Source organism: Mobula hypostoma, chromosome 23, assembly GCF_963921235.1.
Source record: "Mobula hypostoma chromosome 23, sMobHyp1.1, whole genome shotgun sequence".
Lineage (NCBI taxonomy): Eukaryota > Metazoa > Chordata > Chondrichthyes > Myliobatiformes > Myliobatidae > Mobula > Mobula hypostoma.
The window spans coordinates 12,168,262-12,190,693 of NC_086119.1; the positions used below are offsets into that span (position 1 = coordinate 12,168,262).

At 42.3% G+C, this 22,432-nt stretch overlaps 1 protein-coding gene across 9 annotated transcripts in view; it reads right to left on the bottom strand.

Moving 5' to 3' along the window:
* nf1a (neurofibromin 1a) overlaps nucleotides 1-22,432 on the bottom strand; it is a 385,105-nt gene that overhangs the window by 62,289 nt on the left and 300,384 nt on the right. For all 9 annotated transcript variants that reach the window (XM_063031787.1, XM_063031792.1, XM_063031790.1 and 6 more), the window contains 4 exons: nucleotides 21,181-21,460; nucleotides 13,894-14,108; nucleotides 11,701-11,762; nucleotides 7,549-7,663 (listed from right to left, as the gene is read on the bottom strand). In XM_063031787.1, the coding sequence (XP_062887857.1) occupies nucleotides 7,549-7,663; nucleotides 11,701-11,762; nucleotides 13,894-14,108; nucleotides 21,181-21,460 (672 nt within the window). The remainder of the gene's footprint in view (nucleotides 1-7,548; nucleotides 7,664-11,700; nucleotides 11,763-13,893; nucleotides 14,109-21,180; nucleotides 21,461-22,432) is intronic.

A 22,432-nucleotide genomic window follows, 5' to 3' on the forward strand; every position in this document is an offset into this window, starting at 1 on the left:
ATACTTATTCTTTTGATGATAGAAAACCTAATTACTGGTGATTTGGTAATAACCAGCTCAACTTCAATCTTTGATTTGATGATAGACTCTCTAAAGATGGGCTGAATGGCAGTTCTTGTGCTGTACTGTTCGAAGTTCTATGTTCCAAAAGATACAGGATGGAGTCTTGGCCATAAGAAACCACGAGTGGCTCCAGCTCAAAAATATCTACGAGGATGTATGACAAGACTTTAATGACTAAACACAGTGCTTGTCCCAACAGTGTACAGCTTATGAAAGGAAACTATTGTTTCCAAGATACACTAAGAATACCTGCACAGCCTGCGCTAAGTCACGATGCATCTCCAACAGATTATAACAGTAGAGCCCAACAACTTACTTTCGTTCTAATTTTCACCTGAAGACCAGATTTACTTGAGTTTTAGTAGCTTTCAGATCACAAATGCTCCCAGCTTACTAAAGTTGTTCTATCCATCTCGTATCATTTGTACTATTCTGTACATATCCTGTATCATTTGATCTGTCTCGATATGAAATAGAACCGGGTAGCATGGGAACGGCCCCTTCAGCCCATGATGTGTGCACTGACCATGGTGTGACATTAAACTCTCTTCTACCGGCATGATTCACATCCCTCTGTTCCCTGCATATTCATGAGTTTATTTAAAAAACCCTGCGACACCACTATCTTATCTGTTTCCACTAGCACCCCTTGCAGCCAGTTCCGGGCATGTACCACTCTTAAAAAAACATTTACCTTCACATTTCCTTTGAACCTTCCCCATTTCATCTTAAATATATTGCCTCGTATTTGATATTTCTACTCTTAGAAAAAGATTCTGATCAACTACCCCATCTCGGCCTTTGATAATTTTATAAACTTTTGTCAAGTCTCCCTTCAATCTCTGACACTTTAGAAAACAATTCATGTTTGCTTGGGTAAACAACCCAAGTTTGCCCAACCTCTCCTAATAGCTCATCTCCTTTAATCCAGACAGAATATTGGTCAAGATTAAAATATTACTTTTTGTCACACGTACATTGAAACATACAGTGAAACATGTCGTTTTGCATCAGCGAGATTTGTGCTGGGGGCAGCCTGCAAGTGTCACCATGCTTCCAGCACCAACATAGCATGCTCACATTTTACTAATCCTAACCCGTACGTCTTTGGAATATGGAAGGAAACCAGAGCTGCAGAGGAAGCCCACGTGGTTACATTGTGACAAGGATACATATAGATAAGATGTTAGCTGTCCTGTGTGATCAGCAGTTGGTCTGCCACCTGTCTTCAGGAGAGAGAGAGAGATAAGGGAAACAATGGAGCAGCATTTGGAGATGGGTAATGAAGGGGAAGGAGAGCTGTCAAGAGCGGCTCCCCCTTTGAACCCTGAACTGTTTGAAGTGATGGACAGGCGATACCCCAGCAGGGGGATAAAAAGGGACAGGTTCGCTAAGGCAGGACACACACACGACACCCCGAGGTAACGAGACCCTGGAAGCGGTGCGCCTCTCACAAGTCAGTGGGAAGCTTTTGGACGGCTGATCGCGGGATCAAGCCATAAACGCACAGGGTGGAAAGGCATGATCGGCGGGAACCTGGTGTGTGTCCACCCTTGCCTGGGTCCCAGGTTCAGCGCAGGGAAACGATTGTATCTGGAAACGGAGGGGTCACGGTCGGTGACCTCAGATGACATCACAAAGGACTCGCCCGACAGCTGACTGCGAAGGTCTGTGTGTGGAAGCTGTGTTGAATATTCATTCGTTTTGCTCTCTCCCCCCCCCCCCCACTGTCTATCGCCATGGCAACGATTACTGCGAACTGAACTAAATTGAACTGGACTTTGTGTCACTTTGAAACTGGTCATTTACCCCTAGACAACGATAGAGCTTGATTAATCTTGTTATCTTAATTCTGTGTACATGTGTGTTTATCATTGCTGAACTGTTGCATTTATTATCCTTTTTTGATTAGAGTACTGTGTTGCTTGTTTCTTTAATAAAACTTTCTTAGTTCTAGTAATCCAGACTCCAACTGAGTGATCCATTTCTGCTGGTTTGGCAACCCAGTTACGGGGTACGTAACAACATACAATGGCAAGAATCGAACCACAGTTGGTGATCACTGGCACCCTCTTATAAATTGCTTCTGTACCCCTTCTAAAACCTCCACCTCCTCCCTACAATGGGGTGACCAGAATTGCACATAATACTCCAACTGTGGTCTAACCTAAGTTTTATACTGCTGCAAAATAACTTCCTTTCTCTTTTACTCAGCGGTCTGACGCTATTCACTTACCGAGAGCTACAGACCTGAACCACAAGATTCCTCTGCACATCAATGCTATCAAGTGTCCTACCATTAACTACATACAGAAACAGTATCTTTTCCCCATACATTTGATTTCTCAAACTGCAACATCTCTCAATTATCTGGATAAATTTCCATTTGCTGTTATATTGCCCATATAACCATTTGGCTGTCTCTTTAATCTGTCTCCACCTCCTATGGATACAGATTCTCTGTGCTTACCCTATATCTAAATCCATTGTAATCGTGTCCCTTATACACTCCTCCCAATGTTCTCTGATCTAAATCCATGCTACTTGAGAAATTTCTCAACTCTGTACCACATTGTACTTTCTAAACTGCATTGGCCAGAACAACGCACAATACTCCAATTCTGGTCTAACTAGATCACCATCCTCCACCTCTGTACTGTACAAGGGGTTGGGAAGAAGGACCACACTATAGGATTCTGCCACTACTAGAGAGGAAGGGGCCAGGTTGGGTGAGGAAGCCCCTCATCCCCTCATTATTGTAGTAGTGTACCACTCCAGGGGTTCACATAAATGGCAAAAGTCCTATTGGTTTTAAGGAATGTAACATAACAACACTGAAAGCATTGACTTGGATGCAAAAATGGAAAGGCATTGCACAGTTTATTTTTGTGAATATTTTATACAGTGATATTAAAAGTTTTACCCAGCTTCCTTTGCAAACTGGTCCGCGTTATCGTGGAACTATTAACCAAGTGACACATGAAGCTTCGTGTCATACCTGAGTAACTTCAACTTGCCCACATGATATCTGCACTTTTATTCTAATGTACAAGATAGTTCAAATTGGAATCAAGACACAAAGCTCTTTAAGGATGCTTGCAGTTGGCTGACACAATAAAAGAAGATTATATGTGCTACATTATTCTATTACTTGCACCCTTTAAACAGATTCAGTTGTAACCTCAAAATTATTTTCTTCCTTTTGAGTTGAGTATCTGATTCAATTGTTAAATGATAAATATTAGCTTTATTTGTCGCGTGTATATTGAAACATACAGTGAAATGTGTTGTGTCCATCAAATCTGTGCGGCCCGCAAGTGTCGCTACACTTCCGGCGCCACCATAATATGCCCACAACATATTAAAGCCTGATTTGTACTTCTGTGTCAACCCGACGTCGTATCCTACGCAAGTGACCTACGCGCGTTGAGAGCATTTATACTTGTGCATTGGTGTGTCTCTGTTGCTCTGCAGTTCGCGCACGTCACGCATGCGCACACACCTGCCCGTGCAAGGCTTCATGGTCATGGTAGTCTTTCTCGGGGTAAACAAGAAGCGAGCGTCTTTTTTCCTAAAAGCGAAATGTGTCCTCCATAATTTCGGAGGTCTGTAAAGCTTTATGGAAAGCATTGCAGCCAGAGTTCCTTCCCTGTCCTTCAGTCGCCAATGGGAAGCTATTGCAGCGTAGGAGGAAAGGCGATGCTACCAAGCGGACTGATCACAGTTGTTGCGTTCTGTGTTGCCGCGACGCGCAGTTACATTTTGGGAGAGGTGCGCGTCAGGCTACAGCATAGGGATCCACGTTGGCTCCGTGTAGGGTTTGCGGCGATGCAGTACTTACGGCGTCGAGTTGATGCAGAAGTATAAATCAGGCTTAACCCTAACCGTATGTCTCTAGAAAGTGGGAGGAAACCGGATCACCTGGGGAAACACACATGGTCACGGGGAGGATGTACAGACTCCTTACATAGGCATGAATCAAACCTCCATCAGTGTTTGCTGGCACAGTATAACGATGTGCTAACTGCCACGTTACTGTGCTGCCTGATGAGAAAAAAAACACCCTTGCTCCTTCAAAGAGACTAGGAAGTTCACGAGAATATTTCCAGGAATGAAATGGTTAACGTATGAGAAGTGTTTGATGGCTTTGGGCCTGTAGTCAGTGGAATCCAGAAGAAGGAGGAGGATATCATTGAAATCTATCAAATATTGAAATGCCGAGATAGAGTGGATGTAGAACGGATGTTTCCTACACTGGGGGAGTCGAGGACCAGCCTCAGAAAAGAGGGACCTTCATTTACAACCAAAATGAGGAAGAGTTTCTTTCGCCAGAGGGTTGTAAATCTGTAGAATTCAAGGCCAGAGCCAACATGGAGGCAAGTCAGTGGATATCTTTAAAGTGCAAGTTGATCGGTTCTTGATTAGTCAGGGCGTCAAAGGTTACAGGGAGAAGGCAGGAGAATGGGGCTGACAGGGATGATAGATTAGTCATGATGGAATGGTGGAACAGACTCCAATGGCCAAATGGCCTAATTCTGCTCCTACGTCTTATGGCTTTATGGAAACTAAAGTTCTAGATTAAGGTAGAATTGACAAGGTACTTTTATCCCTAACCAGTAGCAAGTTATCTGAATCTAGTTTGACTTTTTGCCTCTTGTGGGTGATGACATTCGTCGTTAGGAGTCGAAAATGTACATATTTTGATTCATAAACTGCCAGCTGGTTGGAGATGATCATGAGCAAAAGACAACTCTGTCCATCATCTAATTTCACAGATCATCTGCACATAAAGCAGTATGGTAAGGGTGACATGGTAGTGTAGAGGTTAGAGTAAGGCTTTACAGCACCAGAGACTGCAATCAGGGTTCAATTCCTGTCTCTGTCTATAAGGACTTTGAACGTTCTCTCTGTGACTGTATGGGTTTCCTCTGGGTGCTCTTATTTCTTCCCACATTCCAAAGATGTACAGGTTAAGCTTAGGAAGTTGTGGCGTACTATGTTGGTGCCGGTATCAGAGTAACACTTGCTGACTGCCTCCCAGCATAATCCTGGGACTGTGTTGGTCATTGACTCAAATGGTGCACTTCACTGTGTGTTTCGATGTAGACATGACAAATAAAATTAAAAGCTCCAGAAACTAAAAGATGCAAACATGCAGTCACTTCCGAGTACAGTTCTTCAAAAGATAATGCAACTGAGTTACATCTAACCTGTCAACTGCAATGGAAAATGTTCGTGCAAGTAAAAAGGTAAATCTTTGTATGTAACCTGAATGCCTCAGAGGAATTTGGCATCTTATTCACTCGTGAGCAACGAACTCCTAAAAAACAGTTGATTTTATTATTTTCCAGACTAGGGCACCTATTATTGGCTGTGTTCAAATTGGACTTTGCAGGAGAATGAGTTCGTCACTGATTGGGATGTCACTTCCATTTTTATTGCAGCCTTCAAGCCCCTGACAGGTAGGTGGAAAACTAAATTACAGATTAAGAGTGAATGGCAGAAAAGCCGCTCTTAATGCAAAGCCTCCTCTCAACACAATAGTTTCAACTTCATACTGATTTTATTCCCCCCCTCATCATCCTCCCACGTCACCTCCTTCAACACCATGTAGCCCAGAGCTTGTTAAGAGTCCCACAGCTATCAGACATTGCAGATTAATGTAAGCCACTGGTGACGGGGACAAAGTACTCCCTTAAGCAACCCCTGCTCTGCCAACAGAACAGAAACAGGTTGTTCTTACTGAATGTCCAAGGTGTAGAAGTACAACTTGTAAGATGCCTTTACCAGAAGGAACATGAGTGGGGAGTATGACGAAATATATATTTACTGGCATAATAAAGGAGTCCAGCCGAATATTGCATCAGTTTTCCTACTACTGACATGACTTTGTCAATGTCTGCGTTTTCTTTTGCTTTCTCAGAGGTTGAAGATATCAGGGAGTATTATTTCTGCATTGTGCATTGTAGGATCTATGGCTCCAACTGTAGATACGCTGCAAAGAGTTTAAAATAAAAGCTCCATCTTGATTGTTCTGGGTGTTGTAGCCACTCAGGGGAGGAAGAAGCACCAGAGGCAGGGTGGAGGAGAGGAGTGATATGGTGGGCACACTGGAGTCCGTACTGGGTTGGGGAATGGCCCCTCCCGTTGGTACTGCTCTCTAATGTTCGCTCGGTGGAAGACAAGCTGCATTGCGTTCATCTGCGCGTGATGAGGAACTGCAGCACGCTTGTTCTTGCAGAAGTGTGGCTCCAGTTCAACATCCCATGCAACAGCAATCTACAGGCCATGCCACGAAGGGTCTAGGGCCAATATAATTTTTTGTGTGACTGACTATGCTACTGTAACTATATGTGCTGTGTGAAGAGTGCGACTGCGTATTGCACCTTGGCCCGAAGGAACGCTGTTTTGCTTAGATGGATACATGTGTATGGTTGAACAACAATTAAACTTGAAGATGGACTTGAAACATAAATATCTGCTCAAAGCAAACCTGGAGGTTGACACAACTACTCTGCTAACTGATTTCTTCTTCGGGATTGAACAACTGTGCTAATGACACCCTACTGAATTGCACGGGAGGCCACTTGAGAACAATGCATCAAAGTTTTCAAGCTACATTTTTAAAAATCAAAGTATGTATACAGTATATAACCCTGAGATTCGTCTTCCCCACAGACAGCCATGAAACAAAGTAAACCATGGAACCAGTTCAAAGAAAAACACTCGAACAAACAAATTGCACAAACAGCAACAAAAAAAAACAAGCAAAAACACAGAAAATAAAACACAAAAACAAAAGAGTCCATATTCAGTTCAGCTCAGTGTTCATTATCTGCAGGCTGCCCCGAACTAAGTGAAGGCTATGGATAATATTTTAGTGAACCAGATTGGACTTACAACAATATGGCAGTTTTCATGAGCATACTTTTCTACTCTGGGCCCAAGATTGCGAGATTAATTTGGTTCACAGCTTGCCACGGAAGAACACAACACAACAACCCTACACTTCAATACAATGGCCTCTGCATATTAGCAACAACACAATGCTCCCAACCTGGGGTCCACCTGTTCCATGTCAATGCACTCAATATCTTGTAGGGCCAGAAAGAAAGTCCCCCTATTTACAAAGGCTGTAATTTACCAGTTTAAGAGAACATCAGTGATTTAACTGAAGACTAACTTTACAATATCTGTGTGATAATGTGCTTGATAATGTTCTGAATAGACACACATTGACCTATTGTAAGTCAAGCATTAATGTAATAAAACAAACAATAGCTTGATCTTAAGGAGGATGCAAGCATACAAATAACATTAAATTATATTAGTCCACCATTTGAAAACTTAAAGCTAACTCTTAAGTTTTGTAGCACATGGTTAATAAAAATGAGCTTATATTTCTTACTGGCCAGAATATAGTTTTAAAAATGGAAATTAAAAGGCAATGTTAAAAAAGCAATACAAAAAATATTTTTCACTCACCTTGCTTAGGATACGAATGATCTGTTTAATCTGCCCGTGAGTTACTCGCTTACTGATACAGCCAAACACAACAAGAGCTCTCGGCTGAAGAGATGGGTTATATTGGAATGCAAATCTATGTTGAACAAACATAGTTAAAAAAGAATGAGACAAAGTTGCAATGATATCAGGCGATATATTGTGCACATACCAGACTGAATGGAGATGATGAAAAATTACATGCCAAAAGTGTTCAGACATGTATTTAAACTCACGCTATCTGGTTCAATGCCCATTTGGAGTCTCCATTAGTCTATCTACCCAAGGTGGCAGTGAAGGGGAAGAACTGATCCACCCTACTATGGGCTGAGGGAAGAATAAAATCATCCATTCTTCCCCATTTCCCATTTTAGCCTGACGCTGTTGCAAAAGGAATCTTTGGACTATAGGACGACTCCGGAATACAACACATAGTGGATATTGTGGATAGAAAGACACGTCTTCTGTTGCCAGTGCTTTTCTTGAGACGTCATAGGAATGCAGCAGAGGTTTACACTTTTTAAACAATATTTCCCCTTAAGCCAAAGTAAACTTGATGATTAGCTTCTCATGTCCCTTTCTTTAATAGAATATAGAACATAGAATAGTACAGCACAATACAGGCCCTTCGGTCCACAATGTTGTGCCGACCCTCAAACCCTGCCTCCCATGTAACCCCCCAATTTAAATTCCTCCATATACCTGTCTAGTAGTCTCCAAAACTTCACTAGTGCATCTGCCTCCACCACTGACTCAGGCAGTGCATTCCGCACACCAACCATTCTCTGAGTAAAAAACCTTCCTCTAATATCCCCCTTGAACTTCCCACCCCTTACCTTAAAGCCATGTCCTCTTGTATTGAGCAGTGGTGCCCTGGGGAAGAGGCACTGGCTATCCACTCTACCTATTCCTCTTAATATCTTGTACACCTCTATCATGTCTCCTCTCATCCTCCTTCTCTCCAAAGAGTAAAGCCCTAGCTCCCTTAATCTCTGATCATAATGCATACTCTCTAAACCAGGCAGCATCCTGGTAAATCTCCTCTGTACCCCTTCCAATGCTTCCACATCCTTCCTATAGTGAGGCGACCAGAACTAGACACAGTACTCCAAGTGTGGCCTAACCAGAGCTTTATAGAGCTGCATCATTACATCACAACTCTTAAACTCTATCCCTCGACTTATGAAAGCTAACACCCCATAAGCTTTCTTAACTACCCTATCCACCTGTGAGGCAACTTTTCAGGGATCTGCGGACATGTACCCCGAGATCCCCCTGCTCCTCCACACTACTGCCATTTACTTTGTACTCTGCATTGGAGTTTGTCCTTCCAAAGTGTACCACCTCACACCTCTTCAAGTTGAACTCCATCTGCCACTTCTCAGCCCACTTCCGCATCCTATCAATGTCTCTCTGCAATCTTCAACAATCCTCTACACTATCTACAACACCACCAACCTTTGTGTCGTCTGCAAACTTTCCAACCCACCCTTCTACCCCGTCCAGGTCGTTAATAAAAACCACGAAAAGTAGAGGTCCCAGAACAGATCCTTGTGGGACACCACTAGTCACAATCCTCCAAACTGAATGTACTCCTTCCACCAAGACCCTCTGCCTTCTGCAGCCAAGCCAATTCTGAATCCACCTGGCCAAACTTCCCTGGATCCCATGCCTTCTGACTTTCTGAATAAGCCTACCATGTGGAACCTTGTCAAATGCCTTACTAAAAACCACGTAGATCACATCCACTGCAGTACCCTCATCTATATGCCTGGTCACCTCCTCAAAGAACTCTATCAGGCTCGTTAGACACGATCTGCCCTTCACAAAGCCATGCTGACTGTCCCTGATCAGACCGTGATTCTCTAAAGGCCCAGAGATCCTATCTCTAAGAATCTTTTCAAAAAACTTTCCCACCACAGACATAAGGCTCACTGGTCTATAATTACCCAGACTATCCCTACTACCTTTTTTAAACAAGGGGACAACATTCGCCTCCCTCCAATCCTCCGGTACCATTCCCGTGGACAACGAGGACATAAAGATCCTAGCCAGAGCCTCAGCAATCTCTTCCCTCACCTCATGGAGCAGCCAGGGGAATATTCTGTCAGGCCCCGGGGACTTATCCGTCCTAATGTATTTTAACAATTCCGACACCTCCTCTCCCTTAATATCAACATGCTCCAGAACATCAACCTCACTCATATTGTCCTCACCATCATCAAGTTCCCTCTCATTGGTGAATACCAAAGAGAAGTATTCATTGAGGACCTCGCTCACTTCCACAGCCTCCAGGCACATCTTCCCACCTTTATCTCTAATCGGTCCTACCTTCACTCCTGTCATCCTTTTGTTCTTCATATAATTGAAGAATGCCTTGGGGTTTTTCTTTACCCTACTCACCAAGGCCTTCTCATGCCCCCTTCTTGCTCTTCTCGGCCTCTTCTTAAGCTCCTTTCTTGCTTCCCTATATACCTCAATAGACCCATCTGATCCTTGCTTCCTGAATCTCATGTATGCTGCCTTCTTCCACCTGACTAGATTTTCGACCTCACTCATCACCCATGGTTCCTTCACCCTACCATTCTTTGTTTTCCTCACCAGGACAAATTTATCCCTAACCTCCTGCAAGAGATCTCTAAACATCGACCACATGTCCATAGTACATTTCCCTGCAAAAACATCATCCCAATTCACACCCGCAAGTTCTAGCCTTATAGCCTCATAATTTGCCCTTCCCCAATTAAAAATTTTCCTGTCCTCTCTGATTCTATCCTTTTCCAATGATAATGTTAATCATCACCCCTTTTCGCTCCATGTAGAATCAGGAAATTTGAATGGCTAGCCAGATTTTTGCTGTACTAATGACAAAAATGCATAAACGTTGGAATACAGGCTTTCTTGTTGTGAAGGGGCATGTTACAAGTCAATGTCAGCATAAAGTAATGTTCCTCAAATGGATGAAACATGGAGTATGGAAGTCAGATTCTTGTCTCCCCAAGCATACTCTTACATCCCAGCTCAAGAACAAGAAACACCGAAAATGTATCTCAGTGTAACAAGCAAACCATCTGTCAGTCTCCATAATGCCACATTCTTCATCAGGTTTAAGGACAAGCATTCTGCTCTCAAAGCTGAAAAGGGAAGGGGTAGAAATTCAATGCTGGCAGGCAGCTGACCGGTGCATAAGCAAGTTTCTTTACCTTCTAAGACCAAGTCCACAATTCCATGATTGGACTTCTGCAATCTTGGGATCCAGATACAAACCTTTGCTGCCAATTATCCTTCAACTAATGTATTGTCAGCATTGGCAATTAGCAGTAGCATGAATGGTATGAAGTCCTTGGTTGTTTAAGGTTAAAGCTAGTACATTTGCTGGTTAGGAGAGCATCACAAAGAGATGCCATTTGATTTATCCCTTTATCCTGTGCATTTCAGAATCTGGAGTCCATAAGGAAAACGTAAAAGAGTTTAACCCTCACTCTTTAACCAGTTCCTCACCAAACAGGCCACACTCTTTTTTCGCTATTGCCATCAGGTAGAAGGTACAAGAGCCTAAGGACTCGCACCACAAGATTTATTAATAGTTACTACTCCTTAACCATCAGGCTGTTGAACGAAGGAGGATCACTGCACTCATCTATTGAGATGTTCCTACAAGCAATGATCTCACTTTAAGGATTCTTTATCTTGCTATTTATTTATATTTGCATTTGCAGTTTGTTGTCTTCTATGCTCTTGCTCTTTCACTAATGTTGTTTACAATTACTGTTCTATAGATTTGCCGAGTATGCCTGCAGGAAAAAGATCTCAGGGTTATATGTGGTGACATGTGTGCTCTGATAATAAATTGTACTTTGAATGTTGAAGAGATTGTGATAATGATCTGACTTCCAATCCCATAGGAGAAATTATTTTGCATTATGACTCTGTAATTGTTTTGAATTTCTGTCTTTGAAAATCTGTGAGAGTGATTCTTACCCCAAAAAGTCTCAGTACAAATGACAATGTGGTCTGTGGTCTAGTAGGTAGGTTCAGCACAGAGCTTGGCAAGTAAAATAAAAATTGTAAAACAGAAAGCAAAATCAATATAAGCAACTCGTTGTGTACTAAGTGCAACTTCACAACACCTACTTTTGTGCTAACTCCGTCCACTGGTCCAGCCATTTGCAGGTAGGTATATCCCTCATACAGGCCTGAAAAATAAACATATTATTATGGTAATTGAAAAGCAAAAAGAAAAATGCTGATGCTGGGAATCTGAATCTGAAAGAGAGTACCAAAGTACTCGGCAGGAATGATGGCATCTGTGGAAAGGAAACACGAATTAAGATTTCAGGGTGATGATTTGAATTGTTAAAACTGTGTTTCTCCCTCCACAGACGCTGCAATACTAGCTGAATATTCCTTACTTTCTGTTTTAGTTCATTGAGATTTACTACTTTCAACATAATAAGATTTTTCAAGATCAGGGGTTCCCAACTTGGGGTCCACAGACCCTTGGTTAATGATTGGGTTCCATGGAATAAAAAAGGTTGGGAACCCCTGTTCTAGATAGGTATATATAAATGCATCAGGTAACAGCTTTCCCTGTTAAGCTTCATTAAGCTGGGAGCATATTAAAAGTGAACACTCAGTTAACTGCTAGCCACAGGACATCTATCATCAGTACCCATCTCTCAAATAAACAACTCCCTCCCACAGAATGCAAAACAAGTGAGACCTGCCTTCCTGCTGAACTCTGAGGCATAAACTGGCAGCTGGTAACGTTGAATACTGAATACTTAAATGGGCCACACCAAATCGGTGAATAAAGTAGCATCAATAATTCAACATGATTTACTCTCTGTATTCACACAATAACCCCAGTCAATTACATCTGACACTCAGTACAACAGGCAATACAGGGAACACAGAAGTTGGCAGATAAAACTGTTTTGCTCCTTAGCTCACATTCAGTTGCACAATTTCCAGCAATAAGGAAATAACTTCACAATTTGAAAAATACTGATTACAAGGCATAATTTATCATTTCAAAATGCATTTCATAAAACTGCAAACAACAGTGTAGCATACTTATCAATGTGACCAAAGAAATGGTTTTGGGGGTTTTCTTTCCTGTATGGACTCCATTTCAAGTGAACAAAAATGTCATAATGGATACAGCGCAGTCCATCACGGAACATCAGCGTCCCCTCCACTGAGTCTGTCTACACTTCCAGCTGCCTTGGTAAAACAGGCAACATAGTCAAAGACATCTCATGCCAGTCATCTTCTCTTCTACCCACTTCCACTGGGCAGCAGATACAAAAGCTTGAGTGCACGCACCGCGAGGCCCGAGGACGGTTTACTGTTATTAAAATCTTGAATGAAGACTTTGCACCTAATTTGTCTACCTACACTGCACTTTCTCTGTAACTGTAACACCACATTTTACATCCTGTTCCTACCTATCCCTTGTACTACCTCAATGTACAGTACTGTGCAAAAGTCTTAGGCACCTATATATACGACTTTTGCACAATATCGTATTTGTCAACGTGGATTGCATAGTAAGTCTGTAAAAAATCTGGCAGGATCAAAGGATGTTGGGAAAGGCAAGAGTGGAGTGCTGGGGCGGGGGTGGAAAAAGTGGCAGAGAAGAAATGCCAGGGCGGGGTGGGTGGCACGAGTGCAGACACACCCAGCCCTGAGACAGCAGGCAAGGTCATTTGCAAAAGTTCTAGGCACCCTAGCTATATATACGTATGTGACATTTGCACAATACTATACTTACATTTGGAAATAATCTGTATGGAAAGTTTTTTTATTATACCTTGGGACATGTGGCAACAATAAACCAATTAGTAATTAAGAGGGGCCTCATTTAAATTCCCTGGCATTCCACTCTCAAGGCAAGATATTAAAATTTCCATTTCCCTCTTACCTTCCAAAAGGACTTTGTTCCTTCTGTTAGTGTGCTGACTAAAACAGGTCCATCATGGAGGGGATGTGTACTGAGGAGTTGTGGTGGAAGGATGTTGGTACTCTAAGGTTTGCTAGCTGGGAGTATATGCTCTTCTGAACATTTTGCAAATTCATGAGTAATTCCAACATCCATTTCTTTAAACTTATTTTGTGAACAAGAAAAAAGGCAAGCTATTCATTGCTTCAAAATACAGGTAAGACTATTCTGTCAAAGATCGATATGTTCCTCTCTAAGCAAGCAAGCTTAATAATAAATCCTATTTGTCTGCCTTCTGGATTTATTTTTGCTGGGAGAACAAATTATTTTCTATTATGACCCTGTGTTTTCTGTCTTTGCCTGTCTGCGTGTATGACTCTTACCTCCATTATCTCCAACAAGGCTTCCGTTACGGTTTCAAGGGAGGTAAGGGCAAAAGTCTCTCTCTCATAGGATCCAGGAGAAAAGGAGCGATCACGATAGCTGGACCGGAATGCTATCACAGCAGCCGATTTGACTTTGCTGATTCCAAAAAGCAGGTAGAACTTGGGCAATGAAAACTCCGTCAGGCTGAGCCTCAAGACCTGTTTAGTCTCTTCTGTTGGGAAGGGAAAAAAAAGGTTTGTTTTAAAGAAAAGTACTTAATCTCTGTTTTAAATGGACAACCCCTTAGTCTTAAAAAGAAATCTCTAGTTCTAGATTCCTCTACAAGACAAAACCTCCTCTTACATGCACCCTGTCAATAGAAACATAGAAAATAGGTGCAGGAGTAGGCCATTTGGCCCTTCGAGCCTGCACCGCAATTCAGTATGATCATGGCTGATCATCCAACTCAGAACCCTGTACCAGCCTTCCCTCCATACCCCTGATCCCTTTAGCCACACGGGCCATATCTAACTCCCTCTTAAATATAGCCAATGAACTGGCCACAACTGTTTACTGTGGCAGAGAATTTCACAGATTCACCACTCTCTGTGTGAAGAAGTTTTTCCTTATCTCGGTCCTAAAAGGCTTCCCATCTATCCTCAAACTGTGATCCCTCATTCTGGACTTCCCCAACATCGGGAACAATCTTCCTGCATCTAGCCTGTCCAATCCCTTTAGGATTTTATACGGTTCAATAAGATCCCCGCTCAATCTTCTAAATTCCAGTGAGTATAAGCCTAGTCGATCCAGTCTTTCATCATATGAAAGTCCTGCCATCCCAGGAATCAATCTGGTGAACCTTCTTTGTACTCCCTCTATGGCAAGAATGTCTTTCCTCAGATTAGGGGACCAAAACTGCACACAATACTCTAGGTGTGGTCTCACCAAGGCCTTGTACAACTGCAGTAGTACCTCCCTGCTCCTGTACTCGAATCCTCTTGCTATGAATGCCAGCATACCATTCGCCTTTTTCACCGTCTGCTGTACCTGCATGCCCAATTTCAATGACTGGTGTATAATGACACCCAATACTCCACATATAATTCAATTAAGCCATCTGTCATATAACATATAATGCCTGGTATAACTGAAGTATACCTTCCCTACATTAGCATTCAACAAATGCTTTCCTAAGTACTTTAGTGCTTACATACTTGCAGGAACTACTGAGAATACAGGAACAATTAGCCCACCAGGGTACTTGGAAGTGTGGGGTGGGAGGTGATATACCAGAGCAGATTGAGAATTGTTTAGTAATCATTTCTGCTTTATGCTTGTAAAACAGTTTTCCTTCAGTTGTCAAACAAGGGATGTTGGTTCAATTAAATTTCCTGAGAACTGAACTGAAATAAATGATCAAGGCAAAAAAAGCTAAATTAAATTGTAGATTCATAAAACAGAGAACAATACAGCACAGGAACAGGCGCTTCGGCCCACAACGAAAGTGCCAAACATGACTCCTTGAGTGAAGTGAGCTCCCTGACTTGACGGACTGACTTACTTATTTATTAGAGATACAGCACTTTAACAAGCCCACGCCGTCCAATTACACCCCAGTTAATTGACCAATTAACCTACTAACCCGTACATCTTTGGAGTGTGGGAGGAAACTGGAGCAACTGGAGGAAACCCACATGGTCATAGGAAGAATGTACAAACTCCTTACAAATTTCGGCAGGAATTGAACACAGGTGGCTGGCTCTGTAGGAGCATTACGTTAACCCCCTATGTTACGGTGCCAAACCATATCTGAAAAGCCCAGTGATAACTTTACAATATTCCTTCGTTTTGGATTCCCAAAGAGCAAGCTTTTTGACATTAAACCTCCTGAATATCATCCTAATTTTAAATATCTAAATCACATTCTCCTCCCAGCTTTAAAGCTTTATTTGTCACATCTAAAAGGATTCACCTTGTCCTTTTACATTTGACATCATTTTGTTCAGTTTCTATCTCGAGTATACACACAAGACCTGGAGAGAAATCCTTGCTGTTTGCTTTCAGAGGTGAACATGCCCGCAAAAAGACATTTAAATTGTCACAGCAGTATTGCACTGAATGGTTTAACTCACATTCGTCAACTAGTTGCAGACGTTCATTGAAAATTTTGCCAGTGCAAATTGCAACAACTTTGAAGTCAAGTTGAATTTATTTATATAGCACATTTAAAAACAACCCACGTTGACCAAAGTGCTGTACAGATCAGAGCAGAATAGCTAAAATTACAAATACAAGAAACACAGACATAACCAACAAGGCAAACAGCTTATAGGCACAAAAGGAACACAAGGGCCTAGGCACAAGCCAAAAATCAGCCACATCAGGAGGATTCAAATGCTAGTGAATAAAAGTAAGATTTGAGCCTGAATTTAAAAGAGTCAATGGAGGGGTCAGATCTGATTGGGAGGGAAATGCTGTTCCACAGTCTAGGGGCTTCAATTGCAAAAGTGCGGTCAACCATGCACTTAAGTTTAGATCGCAGGACAGCCAGGATCCCCAAGTCAGCCGACCTGAGGGACCTGGAAGTAGAATAAGGGGTTAGAAGGTCTGTGTTATAAGGGGGAGCCAGCCCATTTAGGGACTCATAAACAAACAGGAGAATCTTAAAATCAGTTCTGAACCGTACTGGCAGCCAGTGGAGGGAGGCCAGGATAGGAGTAATATGGTCCCTCTTCTGTGCAACAGTCAGGAGCCTGGCTGCGGCATTTTGGACCAGTTGCAGATGGGACAGGGACGACTGACTTGAAAACTCCGTACAAGCAGGAAGGTGAATGTTGTAATAATTTCTCGTCTGTTTTGCAACCAGCTTGATGTTGTTGAAATTAGGTAAATCTCCATTAGTTTAATCAACATGTTCCAAAAGAAAGTATGTGTCAGCACTCGAAAACAAAACCGAAAACTTCAAACACAAACGAATGCATGTAGCAGAACTACAGTATACTTGTTTCATTATGATGTCCCAAAGTCAGTGCACTTCAATTCAATTATACAATGATGTAAGAAAAGTGACTCCAGGACAACATCCCATGCACCATCAATCTTTAGGCCATGCCTCTTAGGGACTTGTGCTAATATTATTTGGTGACTGTATTTGCTATCATAACTATATGTGCTGTATCTGACTGTACGTACTGTGTATTGCACCGTGACCCCGAAAGAATGCTGTTTTATTTAGCTGTATATATGTATATGGCTGAATGACCATTAAACTTGAACTTGATAATGCCCTTATAGCAACTGCAATATTGTAAGGGATATTTTAAAGATCTGTAATCCTGCCTTTCAGCCAAACAAAATCTTGCGTTCATTAATTACCTTCCGTAACAAAAATATATAACCATATAACCATTACAGCACGGAAACAGGCCATCTCGGCCCTTCTAGTCCGTGCTGAATGCTTACTCTCACCTAGTCCCACTGACCTGCACTCAGCCCATAACCCTCCATTCCTTTCCTGCCCATATACCTATCCAATTTTACTTTAAATGACAATATCGAACCTGCCTCTAACACTTCTGCTGGAAGCTTGTTCCACACAGCTACCTAAGGCCTAAGAAGCTTCTCAGTAGCAAGAATGAAAAAAAAGGACGTTGTGAAATAATCTGAAGTCAAAAACATTTGTAGGTGAGATCTCAAAACAGGAAATGGACTATGGGAGCCGCCCAGAGAGAGAGTGTAGTCACAAAGACAGCAAAGAAGACCAAAGAATTTGTGGTCTATCTTGGATGAACTGACAGGTTTTGAAGGGCAAAGATAGAAGATAAGTAAAATCTGATTGTGTTGGGATTAACACAGGCCTGAATCTCACCTCCAGCTTAAGTAGAATGTCAAGACAGAAGTAACAAACACAAAATGCAGGAGAAACTCAGCAAATTTGGCAGCACCTGTGGAGGTGAATAAACAGTTGGCTGTTTATTCCCTCCTTAGATGCAGCATAATTTGCTGAATTCCTCCAACATTGTGTGTGTGTGTGTGTGTGTGTGTGTGTGTGTGTGTGTGTGTGTGTGTGTTGCTCAAGACTTCCAGCACCTGCAGAACCTGTTGTGTTTGGGTCTCAAAGTATCTGGTCCGGTTTAAGATGGTAACTAGGGTTGGCCCTTACAGAAGGGCTTAGATCACAGATTTTGTTACAGTTCATTCAAGGTTGGCTATCAGACAAGCAGAGTAACAACACGGGGTCAACACAGATATCAGATCAAAAGATGTGGAGGAGAGATAAAACATGTCAGAAATGGGGTTAAAGACTATAAACGCAAACAACAGGAATTCTGCAGATGCTGGAAATTCAAGCAACACACATAAAAGTTGCTGGTGAACGCAGCAGGCCAGGCAGCATCTCTAGGAAGAGGTGCAGTCGACGTTTCAGGCCGAGACTCTTCGTCAGTACTAGACGAAGGGTCTCGGCCTGAAACGTCGACTGCACCTCTTCCTAGAGATGCTGCCTGGCCTGCTGCGTTCACCAGCAACTTTTATGTGTGTTGCTTAAAGACTATAGACCACAGACTACAGAAATAGAGCAGAATTAAGCCATTTGACCCATTGAGTTGGCTCCACCATTTCATCGTGGCTGATTTATCATCCCTCTCAACCTCATTCTCCTGCCTTCTCCCTGTAACCTTTGATGCCCTTACTGATCAAGAAACTATCAACCTCTACTTTAAATATAGCCTTGTTAGTCCTGACGAAGGGTCTCGGCCCGAAACGTTGACTGTGCCTCTTCCTAGAGATGCTGCCTGGCCTGCTGCGTTCACCAGCAACTTTGATGTGTGTTGTTTAAATATAGCCAATGACTTTATATCTCCAGCCACCTGTGGCAATGAATTTCACAGATTCACTACCCTCCGCATAAAGAAATTCCTCCTCATCTCTGTTCTAAAGGGACATCCTTGTATTCTGAGCTTGAGCCCTCTGGTCCTAGACTCTTCCACTATTGTAAAAATGCTTACCAGGTCCACTCTATCTAACCCTTTCAATACTTGATAGGTCTCAGTGAGATCCCCTCTCATTCTTTTAAAATACAGTGAGTACAGGCCCAGAGCCATCGAATGCTCCAAAGCCACCTTATGTTAACCCTTTCATTTATTCAATGTGAAGATTGGATATTGCAAATTTTAAACATTTTGGTTAAACCACACTTGGTATTGTATGCAGTTGAGGTCAACCATTTATGAGAAGGATGCATTTGCACTGGAGTTCAGAGGAGATTCACCAAGATATTGCCTGGGTTGGAGGACTTTAATTATTTGGAAATATTGGAGGAACTGATTTTAGTTTTCCTTGGAGCAAAGGTGGCTGAGGGGTGGCCTAACAGAGGGATATAAACTTACAAGAGACATAAATAAGGTATAAAGTCAGAATCTTTTTGTTCATCGTTCATTCATTGTGTGCTGATCATGGCCTTTCCATGACCATGATTGTTCTTGGCAAATTTTTCTACAGAAATGGTTTGCCATTGCCTTCTTCTGGGCAGTGTCTTTACAAGACGGGTGACCCCAGCCATTATCAATACTCTTCAGAGATTGTCTGCCTTGTGTCAGTGGTCGCAAAACCAGGACTTGTGATATGCACCGGCTGCTCGTACGACCGGCCATCGCCTGCTCCCATGGCTTCCCGTGACCCTGATCAGGGGGTGGGGGCGAAGCAGGTGCTAAACCTTGCCCATGGGTGACCTGCTGGCTAGCAGAGGGAAGAAGCGCCTTACACCTCCTTTGGTAAAGACACATATCTAACCCGCCCCAAAAGGGCTAATAAAAATAGGAGGGTGTAAGTTTAAGATAAGGGGAAGGAGTTAGAAGAGGATTTTAAGAGAGAGTATTTTTTCCCTCCACACAGTATGGTTGGTATTTGGAACTCAGTGCCATGGTAGGTGGTTGGTCATATACATTCACTGCACATAGAGGAATTTAGAAAAGCACTTAAATAGGCAAGACTTTGAGGGTACACACTTAATGCACGAAAATGGGGACAGTGTAAATGGGCAAAAAGGTCAGCATGCGTGTACTACAGAGGTACAGATTCATCAAGCACAGCTGTATGACAGGATACCGATGACTAAAAGAAAGTGGGACCAATCCCTTGGAACTCAGGAGAAATAGCAGTAGTCCGTGCTTTCCCATCATTCACCTGATAGGTAGAATTAGAACCAAATAGGAGTAGGGCAGTAAATGAAGAGGAGAAGGTGATGATCTTAAGGTAGCGTGTAGCAGAAAGGGAAAGGATGGTCACCTACCCACAGGAAAAATATCAGAAAGACTGAAAGAGTATAGAGATTGTCCTGTGATTATTTTAGGGTTAGTCGGGTTTGTTGGGGTTGGTGGGGCGGTGTGGTTCAAAGGGCCAGAAGGTTCTACTCCGCGCTTCATTGCTAAATAAAAAAAAATGACAAGGATGCTGCCAAGACTTGAGGACCCGAGTTTTAGGAAAAGATTAAATAGGTTAGGACTTTATCCTCCAGAGGGTAGGAGAATAGGGGTGAGGATTTCATAGAGGTAAACAAAATACGGGGTATAGATAGGGTAAATGCAGGCAGGCTTTTTCTACTGAGACTAGAATCAGGGGTCATGGGTTAAGGATGAAAGGTTAAATGTTTAAGAGGAACATGAGGGGAGACTTCTTCCCTCGGGGGTTGCGAGAGTATGGAATGAGCTGCCAGTGGAAGTGGTGGATTTCAACATTTAAGGGAAGTGTGGATAGTGCATGGATGGGAGGGGCTATGACCCAGGTGCAGGATGATGGGCATCGGCAAAATAACAGTTTGTCATGGAGTAGATGGGCTGAAGGGCCAACTTCAGTGCTGTAGTGCTCTATGACTCTATGATGGATAATGCTGCAGTTTCAATGCTATTGGGTTTACTACAACAGAACATTTTATTCAGGGTATTTATTGTTCGATTCCCCAAGGAGCACTTACAACTGGCTCTGACTATGATCCCAACTCAGACTTAACTGAATACAGGCATTTCATTAGGGACACAGTGAAAAGGCAGGAAGTGCAAATTACTTGGAAAGGAAGTGCAGCGATAAGATTCAGAAGCAAGAAAAAGGAAGAACTCTGTCTCTCACACTCTTTCCAACATAACAAGTTGATTTCAAAACATCTTGCTTTGAGATAACAGAAATTCACATTAATGGAAATTAAATCTGATGAAATATTAAGAATTGCCAAGAAGAGTGTTTTAAGAAAATCTATAATTCCTTCATATTTTCATACATTAAAACAGAAAGGTCAGAATTCTAGAGCTTACCACTGAAATTAAGCTGGGAACAAGTGCAGAGCGAATGAATAATGTTGATGACTAAACCATGGGTGGAAGCCCTCAGGGACAAAGGGCCTGTGGCCACTAACAAAGTAACCACATGGAAGAGGTAAGGGAGATGTGCGGCTACGTCAAGCGAGTTGTTGAAAGACAACATCAGCATGTATCGAGCAAGGATGGCGATGTCGTCCCACATTAGGTGCTGTTCGAGTGTAGGAGTTGGAGACAGGCAAGTCTTATCAATTATTTTGCACATTCTTCCAATCACCTGCAAGAGAAGAGCAAGACCAAGGTTACGTATTGCATATACGACCATAAGACATACGAGCCGATTCGACCATTCAGCTCATTTGAGTCTGCTCTACCATATCATCGTGGCTGATTTATTATCCCTCTCAACCCTATTCTCCTGCCTTCTCCCTGTAACCTTTGATGCTCTGACTACACAAGATCCCATCAACCTCCACTTTAAATATACCCAATGACTTGTCCTTGACAGATATCTGTAACAAGGAATCCCACAGATTCGCCATTCTCTGGCTAGAGAAATTCCTCCTCATCCCTGTTCTGAAGGGATGTCATTCTATTCTGAGGCTGTGTTCTCTGGTCCTAGACCCCCCCACTATAGGAAACATCCTTTCCACCTCCTCTCTATCTAGACCTTTCAATATTCAATAGGTTTCAATGAAATCGTCCCTCATTCTTCTAAACTCCAGAGTGTATAGGCCCTCATATGTTAACCTTATAATTCCCAGGATCATTCTTGAGAACGTCCTCTGGACTGTCCAGAATACCACCATGTCCTTACATAAGGGCCCTAAACTGCACACAATACTCCAAGAAACCACACAGTTTTGCACAAGTTAGACATAGCTGAATGCTTAAGCCAAGATGGTGATTATCATCATGAGGCAGCCTCAGTGTTGCCATAGGTACAATGGGAAAAAACTCAGTAAACTTTAAACTCAACTTTTTAAAATCCACTCCTATTTATAAATCAAATCCCGAATCTGCAACTTCATCCACTGGCTTGGCTTAATTGATTTTGTTGTACCAGGGTGTGAATCCTTTGGTTGGTGGAGAATTTCCATTTAAAGTTCAAAGAAAACTTATTATTAAAGTAGACAGATGTCACCATATGCTGCCCTGATATTCATTTTCTTTTAGGCAGTTACAGGAAAATAAAGAAACACAATAAGATTTATGAAAACCTATAAGTTATAAAGACTTAAACTGTACA